Source organism: Phoca vitulina, unplaced genomic scaffold (genome assembly GCF_004348235.1).
Source record: "Phoca vitulina isolate PV1807 unplaced genomic scaffold, GSC_HSeal_1.0 scaffold36, whole genome shotgun sequence".
NCBI lineage: Eukaryota > Metazoa > Chordata > Mammalia > Carnivora > Phocidae > Phoca > Phoca vitulina.
The window spans coordinates 16,977,521-16,997,070 of NW_022589739.1; the positions used below are offsets into that span (position 1 = coordinate 16,977,521).

Sequence of the window (19,550 nt, forward strand, 5' to 3'; positions counted from 1 at the left end):
TGATTAATACTCAAAATACATAAAGAACTCCTACGATTCAACAGCAAATAAAGAATCCAGTTAAAAAATGGGCAGAGGATCTGAGCAGACATTTTTCCAGAGAAGACATTCAGGCCAACAGGTACATGAAAAGGTGCTCAGTATCACTAATCATCAGGCACATGCAAATCAAAACCACAATGAGATATCACCTGACACCTGTTAGAATGGCTATCATCAAAAGCCAAGAAATAACAAATGTTGGTGAGGATGTGGAGAAAAGGGAATCTCTGTGCACTGTTGGTGGGAATGCAAACTGGGGCAGCCACTCTGGAAAACAGTACGGAGGTCCTCAAAAAATTAAAAATGGAACAACCATGTGACCTACCAATTCCACTTTGGGGTATTTATCCAAAGAAAATAAAAACACCAACTCAAGAAGATATATACACCCCCATCTTCAGTGCAGCATTACTCATAATAGCCAAAATACAGAAACAATCTAAGTGTACATCGATGGATCAATAAAGAAAACTGTGGTATATATACACAATGAAATATTATTCAGCCATAAAAAAGAATGAAATCTTGCTATGTGCAACAACATGGATGGACCCTCAGAGTATTATGCTAAATGAAATAAGTCAGAGAAAGACAGATACCACATAATCTCACATATATGTGGAATCTTAAAGAACAAGAGAAAACAAAACAAAAATCAAGCTCACAGATACAAAGAACCGACTGGTGGTTGTCAGAGGCAGGGGGTGGTAGGTAGGCAAAATGGGTGAAGGGAGTCAAAAGATACAAACGTCCAGTTAAAAAATAAATACGTCATGGGGATATAATGTACAGCATGGTAACTATAATTAATAATACTGTATTGTATATTTGAAAGTTGCTAAGAGAGTAAATCTTAAAAGTTCTCATCATAAGAAAAAAAAATTTGCAACTATGTATGGTGACGGACTTTTTTTTTTTTTAAGATTTTATTTATTTATTTGACACAGAGAGAGAGAGACAACAGGGGGAGCAACAGAAGGAGAGGGAGAAGCAGGCTCCCCGCTGAGCAGGGAGCCCAATGTGGGGCTCGATCCCAGGACCCTGGGATCATGACCTGAGCGGAAGGCAGACGCTTAACCGACTGAGCCACCCAGGCGCCCCTGGTGATGGATGTCAACTGACTTATGTGATGATTATTTTGCAATATATACAAATATGAAACAATTATGTTGTACAACTAAACTAATATAATGTTGCATGTCAATTAAACCTCAATTTAAAAACAAAGTGCCCCAACACTTTGTTTTTAAATTGAGGTTTAAGTGACATACAACATTATGCATATATGTATACACAAACACACACACACACACACGCATGCATGCACACACACACAAAGGAATATTATTTAGCCATAAAAAGAAGAAATCCTGCCATATGTGACAACATGGATGGGCCGTGAGGGCATTATGCTGAGTGAGTAAGTCAGACAGAGAAAGACAAATACCGTATGTTCTCACTTAGGGGAAATCTTAAAAAAAAAAAACAAAAACTAAACTCATAGGTACAGAAAACAGATTGGTGGTTTTCAGGAGCAGGGAGTGAGGGGTGGGTGAGTACAATGGGTGAAGGTGGAAAAAAAGGTACAAACTTCCAGTTATAAAGTCAGTCAGTCCTGGGGATGTAATGTAAAGCATAGTGACTGTAATTAATATATTTCTAAAGTTGCTAAGAGAGTAGATCTTAAAAGCTGCCATCACAAAAAAAAAAAAAAAAAAAAAAGGAATTTGTAACAATGAGTGGTGATGAATGTTACCTAATTTATTATGGTGATCATTTTGCAATATATACAACATCAAATTATTATGTTGTACACCTGAAACTAATACAATGTTGTATGTCAATTATAACTCAATAAAAAGTTTTTTAAAATTGGGGGAAATTTTCTAAATATAAGAAATGAAATATTTTTGTATTTCAAGTGCTTTGTAATAAAACTTAGAACTGATCCATAAAGACTGCATATAAACTGATGAGAAAACTCACTAAAAATCCCATAAGGTAAGGGGCAAAGAAGAAAACTAAAAAGAAAATGAATTAAATAAGTTTTAACACTTAATCAGTGATTAAAACAAAACAAATTCCCTCTAGAAAATTAATAAAAATTATTCAAAATAAGAATGGTTAATGCTGTCAATGACAGGTTAAAACAGAAACTCTCAGGGTGCCTGGGTGGCTCAGTTGATTGAGCATCCAACTCTTAATCTTGGCTCAGGTCATGATCTCAGGGTGGTAACATCGAGCCCCAAATCGCCTCTGCAATGGGCGTCGAGCCTGCTTAAGATTCTCTCTCCTTCCCTCTCCCTTTGCCCCTCCCCCATCCCCACTCAGGTAAACACGCACACATGCTCTCTCTCTCTTGCTAAAAAAAAAAATAGAAACTCTCATATACCTCTGTCATGAATGAAAATCACTACAATCTTTTGAGAAAGTACTTCAGCAACAGGCATAATGAATATTATAAATATTTATTCTTCTTGACTCAATAACTCAATAGGTCATTCTAAGACCTAAGTCAGAATACAAAGCTTTCTCTGCACTCTTATTTCATAAAAACAAAAAAATTGGAAACATAATGCATAACAATGAAAAGTGGTTAAGTATATTACAGCATCCTCATGTCATGAAATATTTTGAAACCATTTAAAATGATGTTCAGTTTTTAATAATTTGTCAAAATGTTATTATTTTAAGTGAAAAGGAAAAACAAAATTATATATATGTATGGTATGAGTGCAATAATATAAAAACAAGCATAGAAAAAAAGGCTGGGAAATATACCAACAAGTGATAGTCACTCAAGAATAGACAAAGCAAATTTTTATATTTTCTAATTTTTTCATATTTAAAATAACAAACAGGGGTGCTTGGGTGGCTCAGTTGGTTAAATGTCCAAATCTTGATTTTGGCTCAGGACCTGATCTCAGGGTCATGAGATCGAGTCCCATGCTGTGTGTGTGGAGCCTGCTTATGATTTTTTCTCTCCTTCTCCCCTCCCCGACTCTTAAAACAAAATACATTTTACTTCTATAAAAGTAAAACTTAACTGTATTCCATTTTTTTAAAAAAGCCTCATATCCAAACATACCCCTTTCTCCCCCAAATACCAAATAATGGGTAAGATCTGCAACCATCAGGCCAGAGAAACTGGAATTGCTGGGAGCAGTCCAGGTTGAAGAGTCTGGCCATGGAAGGATGCCGAGAAGGACACCCATCTCTGTGTTCAGAGTCCTAGGAAGCTCCCTGGGGACAGAAGGAAGAGGCAGAGGACGGAGGTGAGGCAGAGACATGAGGGTTTGTGGACAGAGAACATGAAGACCATCTAATGTAGACATCAGTAGCCCAGACAAAAAGACTGAGGAACAAGGTTTCAGGGAGTTATCTGAATAGCTTCCCAATGAGCCAGATTCAGTCTAAATGTGGAAGGTAAGCATCACAGGTGAGGGTGCCAAGCATCCTTCCTCCACGCCAGAGTCAGGCCTCTCATCCACCCACTGTGGAAAGACCAATTTTGTGACCCTCCCTCTTATGCCACCAGATCTTTTCAGCCTGAGGTGGCCCGCAAACCAAAGAGCCACTATATAAATGAAAATACAAAATGTGAAACTCACCAGTCAAAGCCAAAGTATTCATTTGAAGTTTCTATCCACACGAACAGCAAAGTCACAGAAAATAAAAATGAAAAAATCAGAAATGGATAAAATAACTGCTCTCTCTGGGAAGAGAAAGAAAGAAGTATAAATTAGTTCCATGTATCCACGTCACCTCGGCAATATCTTGTCTACACTTGTCAAAGTTGTGCAGAGTTGCAATGCCACGCATTACCCTCCAGAGGCTGGAGTGGTCACTTTACCCCTATGGAATTTTGTATAAGCCTATTTATAACATTTATTACACTTAAATGCAATTACATGTTTATCCGTTTGTATTTGGTGAGACAGTTTCTTCTCTGAGGAAACGGAACTTCGGTTACACACCTCCATCCTGCCAATATCTAGCACAGTTCCTTAAATGCAGCTGGCTCTTAATAGTCATCTGTTGCATTCATCCACCTCTCCATCTACCAAACTTTGTTTGCTGACTCATTCACTGAGTAATTCATTCAATCATCACTCAATGGTTCATTTAGTCACTGACCTACCCAAATTTGGGGGATGGGGGACAGGTTAGGGAATAAAGCTTTTTTTTTTTTTTTTTTTTAAGATTTTCTTTATTTGACAGAGAGAGACACAGTGAGAGAGGGAACACAAGCAGGGGAAGTGGAAGAGGGAGAAGCAGGCTTCCCGCCGAGCAGGGAGCCTGATGCGGGGCTCGATCCCAGGACCCTGGGATCATGACCTGAACCGAAGGCAGACGCTTAACGACTGAGCCACCCAGGCACTGAATAAAGCCTTTTTTTTTTTGAGTAGCTACCTCGCGCCACTACAATTTTAGAAATTTCACAAATTCTACTTTCATTTAATTTATTTTTCAATATGGCCATATAAGCTAGGTATTGTTAACCTTACTTTGCAAAAGAACTAAAGCTCAGAGAGGTAAAGTAATTGACTCAAGTTCACACAGCCAAGAAGTGGCAGGGACACTGCCCAGATCTGAGCCTAAAGCCAGGATGGAGGATATCTTTACAGAGGAGGTGTTCAAACAGCCTTGAAGGCAATCCCGTTTACTGAAAGTCACATCACAAACCAGTCATGCCAGAGGTTGCCAAATCCTTCCCGGGAACATTAGGTTTGGGTTGTTACCTGAGTTATAATCTTAACACTTCTGTATCACCTGAATAAGAATTCTGCCTCTTTGGGACACTGCATTTAATCGTTTAACACTGGAAAGAATAATCCCTGCCCTGTCTAAATTATGGCATTATCATGAAAAGCAAAAATAAAGAAATAAAATGGAAAATGTAGAAACTGTATTCCAAAAAGATGAGAGACATTACAGCTATCATGATGTACTTTCTGAGGGTAGAAGGATGAAGAGCACAGGATCTTTGACTCAGATCTTATGCTCATACTCTACTAAATCTTATGTGGACTTTTAAAAATGTATCAGATTATGTCATTACCCTGCTCAAAACCCTGCCAGAGCTTCCTATTGTAGTAACGTACCATCAAACTGCCTGCCATGGCAACGAGGTCCTCCATGATCAACCCTTGTCCATCCATGACCTCATCCCATTCTACACACTCCATTTCTGAACTCCAGCCACACTGGCCTTCTTTCTGTTTCTAGAATATAACCGAATTTGTTTCCACCTCAAAATCTTTGTACTGTCTGGTTCCTCTGCCTGGAATACTTTTGCCCCCAGATGTACACATGGCTGACTCTACCTCTCCATTTAGGAGACAGTTCACATGACACTTTTTCAAAGAGGTCTTCTCCAACCACTCTCCCATCCCAGGTTCTAACACATTTTCCTGTTTATTATATTCAAAGCTCTTATCACGATCTGAAATGATCTTTCTTCATTTATTGTCGATTAACTAACTCGTCTCACTAGATTGTAAACTGCAGGAGGGCTGAGGCTTTAGTTGTCTTATTCACTGTGGCACATAGTTAAGTGTTCCACTAACTTGTTTTTGTTGAATAAATCCATTTCCTTATTTTAATTCTCATTGTTGCCACTCTTGCTCATTTTCAAAGATTCCCCACTGTTTACGAGAGAAAGTTCAAATACTTTAGCTTGACACAAAGATGCTTCATAATTTGATCAAAATATTCCTTTCCAACCCTACTACTTGCCATTGTTTTATATGCCCCTAATTCAACAGTGGAAATTTGTTTTTCCTAAACACACCACTATGCTTCCTCTATCCCTTGACTTCTGACCTCATTCCCTCTACCCACAATTCCTTATACCAATATTTCTGTATGTGAAAGATCACTTCCACAAGTCAGTGACTCCATGAAGAGTTTATTGGGGGCTACTTGTGTGACAAGCCCAATTCTAAGGGTCTTCCACATTACCTCTTCCATCCCCACAACAAATCCTATTGGTGGGTACTACTATTACCATCTCCATTATTCTAATGAGGACTCTAAAGCACCAGATGTTAAGTAACTTGCCCAAGGTAACACAGTGGTAAAGCTCTAATTTGGAGATAGTCAGTGGTAAAGCCATAAATTGAATCCAGGCAGTCTTTTCCCAAAACACAAGATCTTAGTTCTTATGCTATATGATATACTCCTTCCCCTGAGCAGAAATGGGGCCTTGAGAATTATCTAGGAATTTAGGAATTATCTAGTTAAATTTCCTAGCTATAGAGAGGCTCAGAGATCTCACATAGCCAGCCCAAGGGCAGAGTGGGAAATAGTACCCAAACATTCTCCCAGGCTCTAGTTTAGGGATTTTTCCATAATACCACACTGCCTCAAATGTCACCCTGCCCACAAAGCCTTCCTTTTCCTTCCCTCACTACATAATAACTCTCGTGTAACTTACTGCCTCATCCCTAATAATTATCTGTTGAGTCAATTCACTCTTCTCCATCTTTACCATCACTACTCTAATCCAGGCCACCAACATCTCTTACCTTAAATACTACTATCACTTTCTCTTTGAAGGCAAAGACATCTCCCTCCCTGTTTTGTACCTTCCAATGCATCCTCCACATGATCAAATAATCATTCCAAAACAGATCAGGCAACATCAGCTTGAACTCTTTAGGGACTCTTTATCCCCTACATGGCAGAGAGCAAATTCTTAAAACCAAACAACACCGGTCCCATCTCCCTCTCTAGCTTCATTTCACTTCTCCGTTTTTATCCTCTGTCCCACCTAAGATAAACCTTATACCAATGCTCCTTGACTCCTCCAATACAGTTTCTTCTGCCATCCCCTAATCCTTACTTACCCGATTCTTAATCACCTTTCACCTTCTATATGAAGTTTTCAGCCCCTCCCTTGGCACATGGAGGCATGTATGCATATACACATAAACACACAAATACTCTCAGTATTTTGAGACTGTATTATGCTCGTCTCTTCCACCAGTGGACTATGAATTGTTTGAGAGAAGCAACGATTTTTAAGGCATTTCTGTTATTCCCAGTCACTAGTATATAAACTAGTCCTTATAAACTATAAGCTAGTAGAATATCTAGGAAGGTAAGATATAGGAGACAGAAGAATACTTCTCCTAATCTAGGCAAGCTTCCCATTTCTACCCCTTTCCTTGTGTTCCCCATCTTAGGCATAAGAAACTAGTGATCCAACTGGTCAGAACCTCAGACCCTGGTTGGAGTGTGTTTATAAGTACATGAAGGTACAGGACATGGCCCTCCTCTTATCGCTTCAGTGTGCTCATCATTTGGTCTCTTATATCAAATGGCCCACCAGAGGATCCCCACATATGGCTGAGAGTTTAAAGTAAGAGGACCTCAATAAGGCTAGGCCACATGCTACCACTTAGCCTTACTAAAGTTTTTCATTACGGAAAATCAGGCATTAGCCTGACCAATAATAAAGGAATACCTTGTTTCCCACTTGCTGTTATTTTTCTCATAAACATAGCTCCTTTGGGAAACTCACAATGAAGAGAGAAATAAAGATTCAGGCATTCATGTAATTCGGAGTCAAAAACATCTAATTATACCTAAACTTCACTTTTTCAAGACTCACTAAATGAATAACAGCAAAAGTAAATCAATGAGTAAATGAATGACATAAAAGAGGTATTAAAAAAAAAAAAAGAAGTAAAGAATAAAAGTGAAACAAGATGAAGAAATCAAGCATGTGTTTCGTAAGGTTAACTTTGGCTCCAGAACTGCAGCAGGCTTTTCATCGAACAACGGAGCCCTACCATGCCCAGTCCTGGAGACTCTAATAAGCCCTCACAGGGGCAGGGACCAGCCCATGTTCCCCACATCTGAGAAAGTATGGTCCAACTCCTTCCCATCTCTCTGTACCCAAGAGCAGCAGCAGGGTCCAGGTCTAGACTTTTTCTCCTGCTTGATTTGCCACTCGCAGTTGTAGCAACCAGTAATGAGGGTGATATAGCACTGTCGGTTGCAGCTGCATAGGATCCACGGATTATGGTTTTTCAGATTTCTTCTCCTCTGGCTCCCAGGCTCAATCCTGTTGGCCTTAGGCATGGTTTACCCTCTTGCTGAAAAGAAAAATAAAACAATTAGGATCTAATAGCTCCTTCAAATGTTTCCTACCTCACTGTTAACAGAAAATTCCATTAAAAAAAGATAGATTTTAAAAGTTATAATCTAGGATAATGCACTGGATTCGGTGGAGATGAGTAGAGCTTCATTCTACCTTTTCCACTAACTTGTTTAGTATTTACTGCAGTCATGCACCATTCGAGGTTTAGTTTTCTTACCTCTAAAGTGGGACCATATTCTCTGCCCTAGACAACAAATAAATGCTGAGAGCATCCAATTAGATAATATATACATACTATAGAAATGATACAAATGTGTTTTTTCAACTGTAATATGCTCTTGAAATAATTTGAGATCTTAAGAGGCATGGGTGAGATATGTGAAAAATATAATCATTGACTAATAAGTGACTCAGATATATAGCTGCCTGCCCCATCCCTTTCATTCCTCTCCCATCTGGAATTAGTTAGGGTTAGCCTCAATTTAAATGATGGAATTTTCGGGGCGCCTGGGTGGCTTAGTCGGTTGGGCGACTGCCTTCAGCTCAGGTCATGGTCTCAGGGTCCTGGGATCGAGCCCCGCATCGGGCTCCCTGCTCGGCAGGAAGCCTGCTTCTCCTTTTCCCACTCCCACTGCTTGTGTTCCCTCTCTCGCTGTCTCTCTCTGTGTCAAATAAATAAATAAAATCTTTAAAAAAATAAATAAATAAATGATGGAATTTTCAAAATAGCAATGGCTGAAAAAAGACAAGTTTGTTTTTTCTTTTGCTAACAAAAATATTTCAAAAATGTGGTATGGGGGCGCCTGGGTGGCTCAGTCGTTAAGCATCTGCCTTCGGCTCGGGTCATGATCCCAGGGTCCTGGGATCAAGCCCCACATCGGGCTCCCTGCTTAGTGGGAAGCCTGCTTCTCCCTCTCCCACTCCCCCTGCTTGTGTTCCTGTTCTCACTATCTCTCTGTCAAATAAATAAATAAAATCTTAAAAAAAAAAAAAAAATGTAGTATGTGGCTTCACAATGTCATTAAGAACCCAGACATCTTCCATCTTGCTGTTCCTCTGCAGCACAGGGCTTCCTTCTCAGGGTCCAAAATGGCTCCTCGAGCTACATCTATCATTCTAAATTCCAACCAGGAGAAAGGAAGAAGAACTAAGAAGGATGTTCCCCTTACTTTAAGGATACTTACAGAAGTTGAACATGACATTTCACTGACAGGGGTTTTTCTTACTAGAGAAGGAAGGAAGGAAAGAAGGAAGCAAGCAGGAGAGAGAAAGAAAGAAAGAGAGAGAGAAAGGAAGATACAGAGCTATGTCTAGCTGCCACTACTGAATTTTCTCGCCCTACTGTGATAGGACACTTCCAGATAATGTATGGAATTAGGGGCAAAAAAAAAAAAAAGATAACCAAGAACCGAAATTATTTAAAAATAAACAAACAAGAAGTCTTAAAGGGCCTGATCCCAGGCAACAGTCTCTGCCCCTAAAAACTTTCTGTTGTACTCCACTCTGTTTTTCTGTGAAAGGCAGTGTTGTAGTTCAGAGTGCATAGTCTCAATGTACACTTCTGGCAAAAAATGGGAGTAACAGGGACTGGAGTAACCTTCCCAGCTTAAGTGACTAAAAAACTGGGGAAAATATGAAAGAAAAGTTTTCATACAGTGGACAATAGGCAGTGAAGGACAGCAATCCTTGAAAGAGAAGAAACAAAGGAAGTGAGTATTTGTAAAAGCAAATACTTTTATGGTATATGGTATCCCCAATGAAACCCTGGGATTGAGAATGTAGGTGGATCCTGGCAGTATCCCTGAACTGAGCAGACAGAAATGGAAGTTTGGGGAAGGAAAAATACCTCCCTCTGTGTCTTCCCAAGTCTCCAATTGAATAATAATCGGTACATGCTTATGAAGAAATTACCAGATGCTAGAAAAAGAATCACATAAAATAAGGTGGTTAGACAATCTTTAGAGCTCATAAAAGGCTGGGAATAGTTGGTGTTTCCTCCAAAGCAGAAAAACCTTATAATACATGAGGCACTAGGAAGCATACTCAGAAGGGTATTGCTTCAATAGTGGAAAAAAAATTAGGCCTACATTAAAGGTTACTAAGGACTACAGCCTGGCCAAACAAAGCTTAAAAATGAGTTTCAAATTAGTCAAAATGTTTCCAAATAACTTGGCTCTGTTCTGAAACAAAGATCAGAATAAAAAAAAAAAAAAAAATACAAGAAGTAGCCAACAAAACAAAATTCTCAATGCCTAGCATCCAATCAAAAATTACCAGGAACATAAAAAAGTAAGAGAGTGCACCCATATGGAAGAAAAAACTATCAATCAACAACTCAGAAATGTCTCAGATGATAGAATTAGTAGGGAAGGACACCAAACATTTTTACAACTGTATTCAATATGTTGAAGATAGTAGAAGAAAATAAGCATGTTAAGGAGAGACATGGAAGGTATTTTTAAAAGATGTAAACTGAACTTTTAGAGATGAAGGACATAAATGTCTTAGATGAAAAATACACTGCAAGGATTAATAGCAGATTAGACACTACAAAAGAAAGGATTAGAGAACTTGAGAATTTTTTTTTAAATAAAGAGATCAACTGTGAGCTGCAGAACAACTATAAGCAGTTTAATATAAACATGCCTGGAGTCCCTAAAAGAGGGAGAGAGAGAAAGGGATAAACACAATATTTGAAAAATTAATGGCCAAAATGTTTCCAAATATGATGAAAACTATAAACCTAGAGACCCAAAAAGCACAACAAGCCCCATGGAAAAGGCACATACAGCAAACTACAAGACACATCATAATCAAGATGCTTAAAAACACTAGTAAAGAGAAAATCTCACCACCAGCCAGAGGAAAGGCATATTACATGTAGAGAAACAAAGATGACTTCTTGACATTTTTTCAACAAAAATAATTTGTTGAAAACAATACAAGCCAAAAGACAGTGGAGCAACATCTTTAAAGAACTGAACAAAACATGTAAAGCTCACCATAAACTGTCTTAAAAAATGAAAGTTCATCAGGGAAACTGGCCTATAGTTTTCTTTTTTACTGGTGTCTGTATCTGGTTTTGGTATCAGGGTCATGCTGGACTCATAGAATGAATTTGGGAGTTTTCATTTTTCTTCTATTTTTTGGAATAGTTTGAGAAGAATAGGTATTAAGTCTTCTCTAAATGTTTGGTAGAGGGAAGCCTGGGTGGCTCAGTCGGTTAGCGTCTGCCTTCGGCTCAGGTCATGATCCCACAGTCTGGGGATTGAGTCTCAAGTCAGTCTCCTTGCTCAGCAGGGAGTCTGCTTCTCCCTCTCCCTCTCTGCCCCTCCCCCTGCTCGTGTTTTCTCTTTCTCTCTCTCTCTCTCACTCACTCTCTCAAATAAAAAATTGGTTTTATTTATTCGAGAGAGAGAGCGAGCATACAAGCAAGGCAGATTAAGCAGACGCTCAATCAACTGAGCCACACAGGTGCCCCAATAAAAATCTTAAAAAAAAATTTTTTTTTAATGAAAGTGAAATAAAGACCTTTCAGATATTCAAAACTAGAAGAATTAATCACCAGCTGACTTACACTACAAGAAATGTTAAGATCATTCAATATGAAGGAAAAAGGTACCAGGTGGAAATGCACATTTACATAAAGAAATGAGGTGCACCAGAAATATTAAATATATGGGTGGATATAAAATAATGTTTTTCTTATTTATAAAATTATTTCAGAAGATAATTGACTGAAGCAAAAACAGTAACAATGAATACTGCAGCCTATAACAATTATAAAAGTAAAATGTATGACAACAATAGTTCAAAGGCCAGGAGCAGGAAAATGAAAGTGTAGTGTTATTCAGTTCTCGTATGATATATTAAGTGGTATAATATAACTTGAAAGTAGACTCTGATAAGTTAAAGATGTATACTGTACACCACAAAGTAACCTCTGGGAAAACGTGTATGTATATAATAAGCCAACAAAGAAAATAAAATGAAATCATAAATATTATTCAATCAAAAAGAAAGCAAGAAAAAAGTGAAAAAGGAACACAGGAGAACAAATAGAAAGCAAATAGTAAATCAAATTTAAACTTAAATATACCAGTAATTCCTTTAAATATAAACAGTCTAAATGTTCCAAGTTTAAAAACACATTAAAAATTGTCTAAGTGGATTAAAATAACAAAGCCCAACAATATGCTCTTTACAAGAATTTGGTTTGTTGTTACAGAAGGTAAAAGAATGGAAAAATTAGTGTCCATTACCAGGACAATGCCATATACCAATCAAAGATGAAACCTGAGTCACATGTAACAATAAGCATTTACTGCTCATACTCTGCTGATCTAGACTGGCCTCAGCTAGTAAGACTGGGGTGACCTGGCTCTGCTCCATGGGTAGCTCAACCAGGTTGGCCTGAGTATATTCTCATGGTGGTGGAAGTTGTCCAAAAGAGTAAGTCATAACATGCAAATCCATCTCAAGGCTCTGCTTCAAAGGATGTCTTCAAGTCAAAGTCAGAAGCAGAGTAAGTCAACTCATGATAGGAGGGCAGTAAAAGTTACAAGGCAGAAAGAGTGTGAAGCCAAATGATACAATCTACCTCACTAGTTACCAGCAGATCAAAAGACCTTGCTTTGTGCTTGAGGCAAAAAGCATTAGTAAAGACAAAGAAGGACATTTCATAATGATGCAAAATGACTCAAAAAATAATTTTCGATTTATAGGCACCCAATCACATGGCTTCTACAGAAGAAACAGACAAATCCACAATCATGGTGGGAGATTCAGCATACTTCTCTCAATAAATGATATAATAAGCAGACAAAAAAGTCTAAAAGGATACAGAAGATTTTAACAACTCGATTAACAAACTAATCTTAATTAACATTTATAGAACACTCTATTCAATGATTGCAGAATGTACATTCTTTTCAATTGCAACATTTATCGAAAGTTATATATTGAGCCACGCAACTGGTTTTAATAAACTTATAAGAATTGAAATCTTAAGAGTATATTTTCTGACTACAGTGCCGTTCAGCTAGAAATCAGTAAGAAAAAGGTAACTACAAAAATACACATTGGGAACTATATAAAAACTATATAAAAACCCATGGGTCTAAGGAAAATAATCACAATGGAAATGTGAAAAAGTCTGAATTGGCTGATGAGGAAACTGTGATGAAACTACATGAATTTGGTGTGAGCAGCTGCAAATATTGGTACATCCAAGAACAAAAACTTTGTGACTGGAATGGTGGTAAACTACTTGAATACTGAATAAAAGGCCGCATTTTAACGAGAATCATTACCACAACAATTTCCCATGTACCTACTACACATCCTTGAAGTTCAATAATATTTAGGGAAAGATAATAAACAGAGTTTCCCTTCCAAACCTCCAGCAGCCTGCCGAAATCTCCACCTGGATTTCTCACAGACATCTCAAAATTAATATATCCCAAACTGAACCCCTGCCTTCCCCTCCCAAACCTATTCCTTCTGAAGTCTGTCGCATCTCAGCAAAGGGCACCACCGTGCACCCGGTGCTTGAGTCAAACACCAGGGTGTGCTTGCCAGGATTGAGAAACTAGAGCAAGAATTACGCTCCGTCCATGAATAACTCGGAAACTGGGCAAGAAGCAACATTTTCACACGCTCAACACAGGCAGCGTTGGGCTGTGACCGCCGAGAGGGGAGAAACCAACGAGCCGAGCCCTTCACACCTGTAGGGACGTACGGACCAGACGACCGCAGGCCAGCCCTGGACGCCAGCCAAGCCACTGGGCCTGCCCGGCTTGATGCCCCTGTCGCCCACCGACCGGCAAAGGGACAGGCGGAAGCGCTTCGGTCTCAGCTTCCTCGCCTGAGCACAGGGGTAATGGCAGCTCCCGGTTCACCACACCTAGTGAGCCGCCTGGGTACACGTGCCTCAGGTCTGGCTGCCAACTTGATAATATTTATGCAGCCTCCTACTCCTGGAGATGCTTAAGCGGGGGAAGCAGAGAGCTGGACACGTTACTTACGACGACTTCAAGGCCTCAAAGGCAAACGCGAATTCCCCACTGGAGAAGACCAGCGTCTCTCAAGATGGTCGCCTGGTCCAACGAGGCGGCGGCGGCCGCCGCGCGGGGGGCGTGGCCAGGGGCGTGGCCTGCGGCGCTCCATCCGGCTGCGAGGCTGAGTTGCAGGTGGACCCTCAAGCTTAGCTCAGAGCACCGCGTCTTAAATGTGTATTTTAAGGTGTGCTCTCTTTAGTTTGCTTCTTATAAAAGTAATTTCAGCATAAGCTTAGTTCTCGCTAATCATTTAGTTCGGGCATTAGCTTTTTTGTAGCCGAGTTATTTATAGATTATCTCATTTTTTACTATTTTTTTCTTGTCTTTTTTTTGCCCCCCCCAACCTACTTCAACAATGGGCCTTAGTTTTGTTTGTTTAATCTTTGATTCCTCCGGCTATTTCTGTAGCTCTGACCTCACTTCTGAGCTCTTAGACCATTATATCCAGTTGCCTGCTCGTCCTCTTTATCTGAATTGTCCCGCTGTTCAGACACCTCAAACTCAGTATACCCTACGCTGAATTATTTCCCGTCAAAACGGCTCCACTTCCTGTGGCTCCAAATTGTCAAATGGCAAGACCTCAAACCAAAGCTCCATTCTTGACTCCTCCCTTTCCTCTGCAGCGTCCCTCCCCGCTCCTGCCCTCACACTTCCTGTCCATTTCTGCTAGTGCTTCCCTTGTGGTATCTCAATGCCCACTAGGCCCCTAACCATCTCAGTAGGTACCAGCGGCTTAGTACTGCTGTGGTAAGGGCTAAGATAGTTACTTCAGTAGGCTCCCAAAGAATCTCGTTACTTCCACTTTACCGTTTCCCAAATTTACCTTTTTTTTTTTTCCCCCAAAGATGTTATTTGTCAGAGAGAGAAAGCACGCGCACACAGCGCAGGGGCACAAAGCAGGGGGAGCGGCAGGCAGAGGGAGAAGCCGGCTCCCCGCTGAGCAAGGAGCCCCATGCGGGGCTCCATCCCAGAACCTGGGGATCATGACCTGAGCAGAAGGCAGATGCTAAACCGACTGAGCTGCTCCCCAAATTTACCTTTCAAAGAGCAGCTAGTGATCTTTTAAAAATGCAAGTCTCACCATGTTTAAAATTCATTCCTAAGGTAAAGCTCAAGACCCTTAAATTGGATCCTGCCTTTCTCTCCAGCTTCTTTCCCCCTGTTCTCCTTCACCCCTGCTCATATTGAAACTCCTGCAAAACCAAACCTCTTGTACTACTGCCCTACACCATTATGTATCTTTATTCATGATGTCCCTACAGTCAGGCTTTCCCACTTCCCACCCCTAACTTTTACCTGACTTACTCTTTTTGTTGGTGTAAGACTCAGGTCAGGAAGCCTTCTTTGATCATCACAACCTGTTCCTTACCACCAGGCTCAGTTAAGTACTTCCTCCTCTTGTCCTATATGTCTGTCCAAGTTAACTTCTTACTACTATATTAGCCGCATTGATTATAATTACTTATTTTGTTTTGTTGAGGTTTCAATTTCTGCTTCCCTCTTCTAATTTTAATCTACTTGAAGGTGAGACCATACCTCATACCTCATCACTTATTCCCAGTGCTTACTATAAAGCTTGGCACAGTTGGTCACATAAATAGAAGCTACAGATCCATCAACCTTTAAGCTGAGTAAGACAGGCTGCATTTTTTTTTTTTTTTTTTGCCCTGACCTAGCTGATGTCCCTAGAGTATACCTCCAATAACAAGTTGGGAGGGCTTGACCAGAATAAAGAATGGTAGCTTGGATCAGGATGGTAATAGTGTAGAGTAGAAAAGTAGTTTGATCCTTTAATGTTTACCCTCTTCCTCCTAAGTTCCATTCTGGGACCCTAGCTTAACCCTTGACATAGCACTACTAAACTGGTTGGCACCCACTGAGATTAGGTAACAATCAAGGGATTAAGCAATTTTTTTGTGTGATCTGAAGATTTTCTGAAACTCCATTCTGACTTCTTTAGAGACCTTTTCCTTTTATCAATAGAGAATGAACAAAGCTGTGGAGGTTGGACCCATGTTTGAGCAAATACAGGCCTGATTCTGTCACTGGTTTTAAAGCAGAAGTGAGACAAAACTAAAGCATGCAAAACAGAGTATAAAAAGGGTACCAAACAACTTATCAAATAAGTTACAACATTCTTATTTCAAAGAACAAAAGTATCCAATTAATCTCTGTGGGGGGCTTCAAATTTACCAGTTAAAAATCAGAAATGATAGTAAACTGAGGGATATGATGTGGCTTTAAGAAACCACAGATTCCCATCAATATCTGAGGGACATTTTTTTCCTGGCTTTGTTAACCCAACAGAACGGACTCAATTTTGTAGACTCATTTTTCATCTAATTAAATTGTTCTTTTGCAATGAATATTGTTCAAAGTCTGGTAGCCTTGTCTGATCTTAGACAAAAAGTGTGAACTCAAAAGAGATTGTGTTGGAGGAACTCAATTCTGTTTTTTTAAGATTTTCAAAACTGCAAACTGAAGGTTTGCTCATCATTTTTTCAGAACTCTACCTTTTCTTCGTAGTGTAGTGGCTCTTAGTCCAATAGTTTCCATAAGGAATAAGCTGACCTGAGATAAAGTTCTTTCTCATGATTGTTGTCACACTATGGTTTTACAGAGATTGCTGCTAAAAACAATGTAAGAGAGTTTGCAGATTGCTGTAGTCCATAAAGCCAACTTCATATATTTTGCAAACATGCATTCACACACACACACACACACACACACACACACGTGCATGTGCATTTAAAACATCCAGCAATAGCTATTCCAGCATTTTTGTAGCTTTCCTATTATTGTAAGAGCAATTTTATCACTCACTGTTTGGACTAAAGAATGAGTAAACAATCAAATGTTGTTTTGAGTACTCATTATATAAATCAGCAAAATGATAAAACTGACACAAATAAAAGGATAAACTGGAGACCTGTGGCAACATACACCTAAGTGGTCTAATGCAGCCTCCGATTTCTCTCTTGGCAGCATGCCAGGGCTTGAGTCCAGACTCTGGTCAACTGTACAACAGTGTATCAAGCCCAGAGCTTGGACATTATCTTTGCTAAATGCATATAGCACTCCTGTTTTAACAAGTGTCCTTTTTATTAAAAGTAATGAATCTCCTCTTAAGTAAAAGATCATTGAAATTAGTACTTTTGCTTTTAATACACCTATAATGAAGAAATATTGAACTACAAATCTGAAAGAGATATTAAATACTAATATTAGGGCTTAGCAATTTGGTAGGGAAATTAGCAATTCGGTAGGGAAAAAAGGGGGGCCCTGGGCTTTTAAACAGGGCATCCTCAAGCAGCTTCAAATGGACAAAAGTTTTTATCAATGTTTGATTTATCTTTTGGTTCTATAACCAGAAACCAGTTATTGGCTAAGATGCTTAAGCAAACCTAGACTCCTAGTTATTATAAAACCTTCATTTTGGTGCCAGTAAAAGAGTCTCCTGACAAACCAGGTAATTTCAAACATTGTAAAACGGGACTGAATGTGCTGGGTGTCAGGGATTGTGTTAAATGCTTTATATACATTATTTTGTTTGCTTGGAATCTTAAGGTAGATACTATTTTTTTAAATTTCAAGTTTCTATTTAAATTCTAGTTGGTTAACATATATGGTAAAATTGGTTTCAGGTGTAGAATTTAGTGATTCATCACGTACATATAACACCTAGTGCTCTTCATAACAAGTGCCTTCCTTAATACCCATCACCCATTTAGCCCATCCTCTGCCCACCTCCCTCCATCAACCCTCTGTTTGTTCTCTATAGTTAAGAGTCTCTTATGGTTTGCTTCCCTCTCCTTTTATTTTCCTTTCCCATATGTTCATCTGTTTTGTTTCTTAAATTCCACATATGAGTGAAATCGTATGATATTTGTCTTTCTCTGATTGACTTATTTTGTTTAGCATAATACTCTCTAGCTCCAGCCACATCAGTGCAAATGGCAAGATTTCATTCTTTTTGATGGCTGAAAAATGTTCCATTGTGTATATATACCACATCTTCTTTATCCATTCATCTGTCTGTGGACATCTGGGCTCTTTCCATATTTTGGCTATTGTAGATGATGCTGCTATAAATATTGGGGTGCATGTGCCCCTTTGAATCAGTATTTTTGTATCCTTTGGGTAAATACCTAGTAATGCGATTGCTGGGTCATAGGGTAATTCTATTTTTAACTATTCGAGGAAACTCCATACTGTTTTCCAGGGTGGCTGTACCACTTTGCATTCCCACCAACAGTATAAGAGGGTTCCCCTTTCTCCACATCCTCACCAACATCTGTTGTTTCCTGTGTTTTTAATTTTAGCCATTCTGATGGGGATGAGATGGTATCTCATCATGATTTTGACTTGTATTTCCCTGATGATAAGTGATGTTGAGCATCTTTTCATGCGTCTATTAACCATTTGGATGTCTTCTTTGGAGAAATGTCTGTTCATGTCTTGTGTCCATTTCTTAACTGGATTATTTATTTTGGGGATGTTGAGTTTGATAAGTTCTTTATAGATTTTGGATACTAACCCTTTATCAGATATATCATTTGCAAATATCTTCTCCCATTCTGAAGTGTTAGTTTTGTTGATTGTTTCCTTTGCTGTGCAGAAGCTTTTTATCTTGATGAAGTCCCAGGCGATGTGTCTAGTAAGAAGTTGCTGTGGCCAAGGTCAAAAAGGTTGCTGCCTGTGTTCTCCTCTAGGATTTTGATGGATTCCTGTCTCACATTTAGGTCTTTCATCCATTTTAATTTATTTTTGTGTGTGGTGTGAGAAAGTAGTTCAGTTTCATTCTTCTGCATGTGGCTGCCCAGTTTTCCCAACACCATTTTTTTCCATTGGATATTCTTTCCTGCTTTGTTGAAGATTAGTTAATTATATAGTTGTGGGTCCATTTCTGGATTTTCTGTTCTGTTCCATTGATCTATATGTCTGTTTTTGTGCCAGTACCATACTGTCTTGATTACTACAACTTTGTAATATAGCTTGAAGTCTGGAATTGTGATACCTCCAGCTTTGGTTTTCTTTTTCAGGATTGCTTTGGCTATTCAGGATCTTTTCTGGTTCCATACAAATTTTAGGATTGTTTGTTCTAGCTCTGTGAAAAATGCTGTTGATGTTTTGATAGGGATTGCATTGAATGTGTAGATTGCTTTGGGTAGTATAATATTTTAACAATATTTGTTCTTCCACTCCATGAGCATAGCATATTTTTCCATTTCATTGTGTCCTCTTCAACTTCTTTCATAAGTGTTCTATAGTTTTCAGAGTATAGATCTTTCACCTCTTTGGTTAGGTTTATTCCTAGGTATCTTATAGTTTTTGGTGCA

General features: G+C 39.1%; 1 protein-coding gene across 1 annotated transcript in view; it reads right to left on the reverse strand.

The window, feature by feature from the left end:
- The window catches only part of GDPD4 (glycerophosphodiester phosphodiesterase domain containing 4), a 109,581-nt gene extending 104,350 nt beyond the window's left edge, over nt 1–5,231 (reverse strand). Inside the window, exons 1-2 of the mRNA XM_032426872.1 lie at nt 5,148–5,231; nt 3,654–3,757 (exon numbers count right to left, since the gene is read on the reverse strand). Of these exons, the coding sequence (XP_032282763.1) occupies nt 3,654–3,757; nt 5,148–5,231 (188 nt within the window). The remainder of the gene's footprint in view (nt 1–3,653; nt 3,758–5,147) is intronic.
- Nucleotides 5,232–19,550: the final 14,319 nt, after the last annotated feature.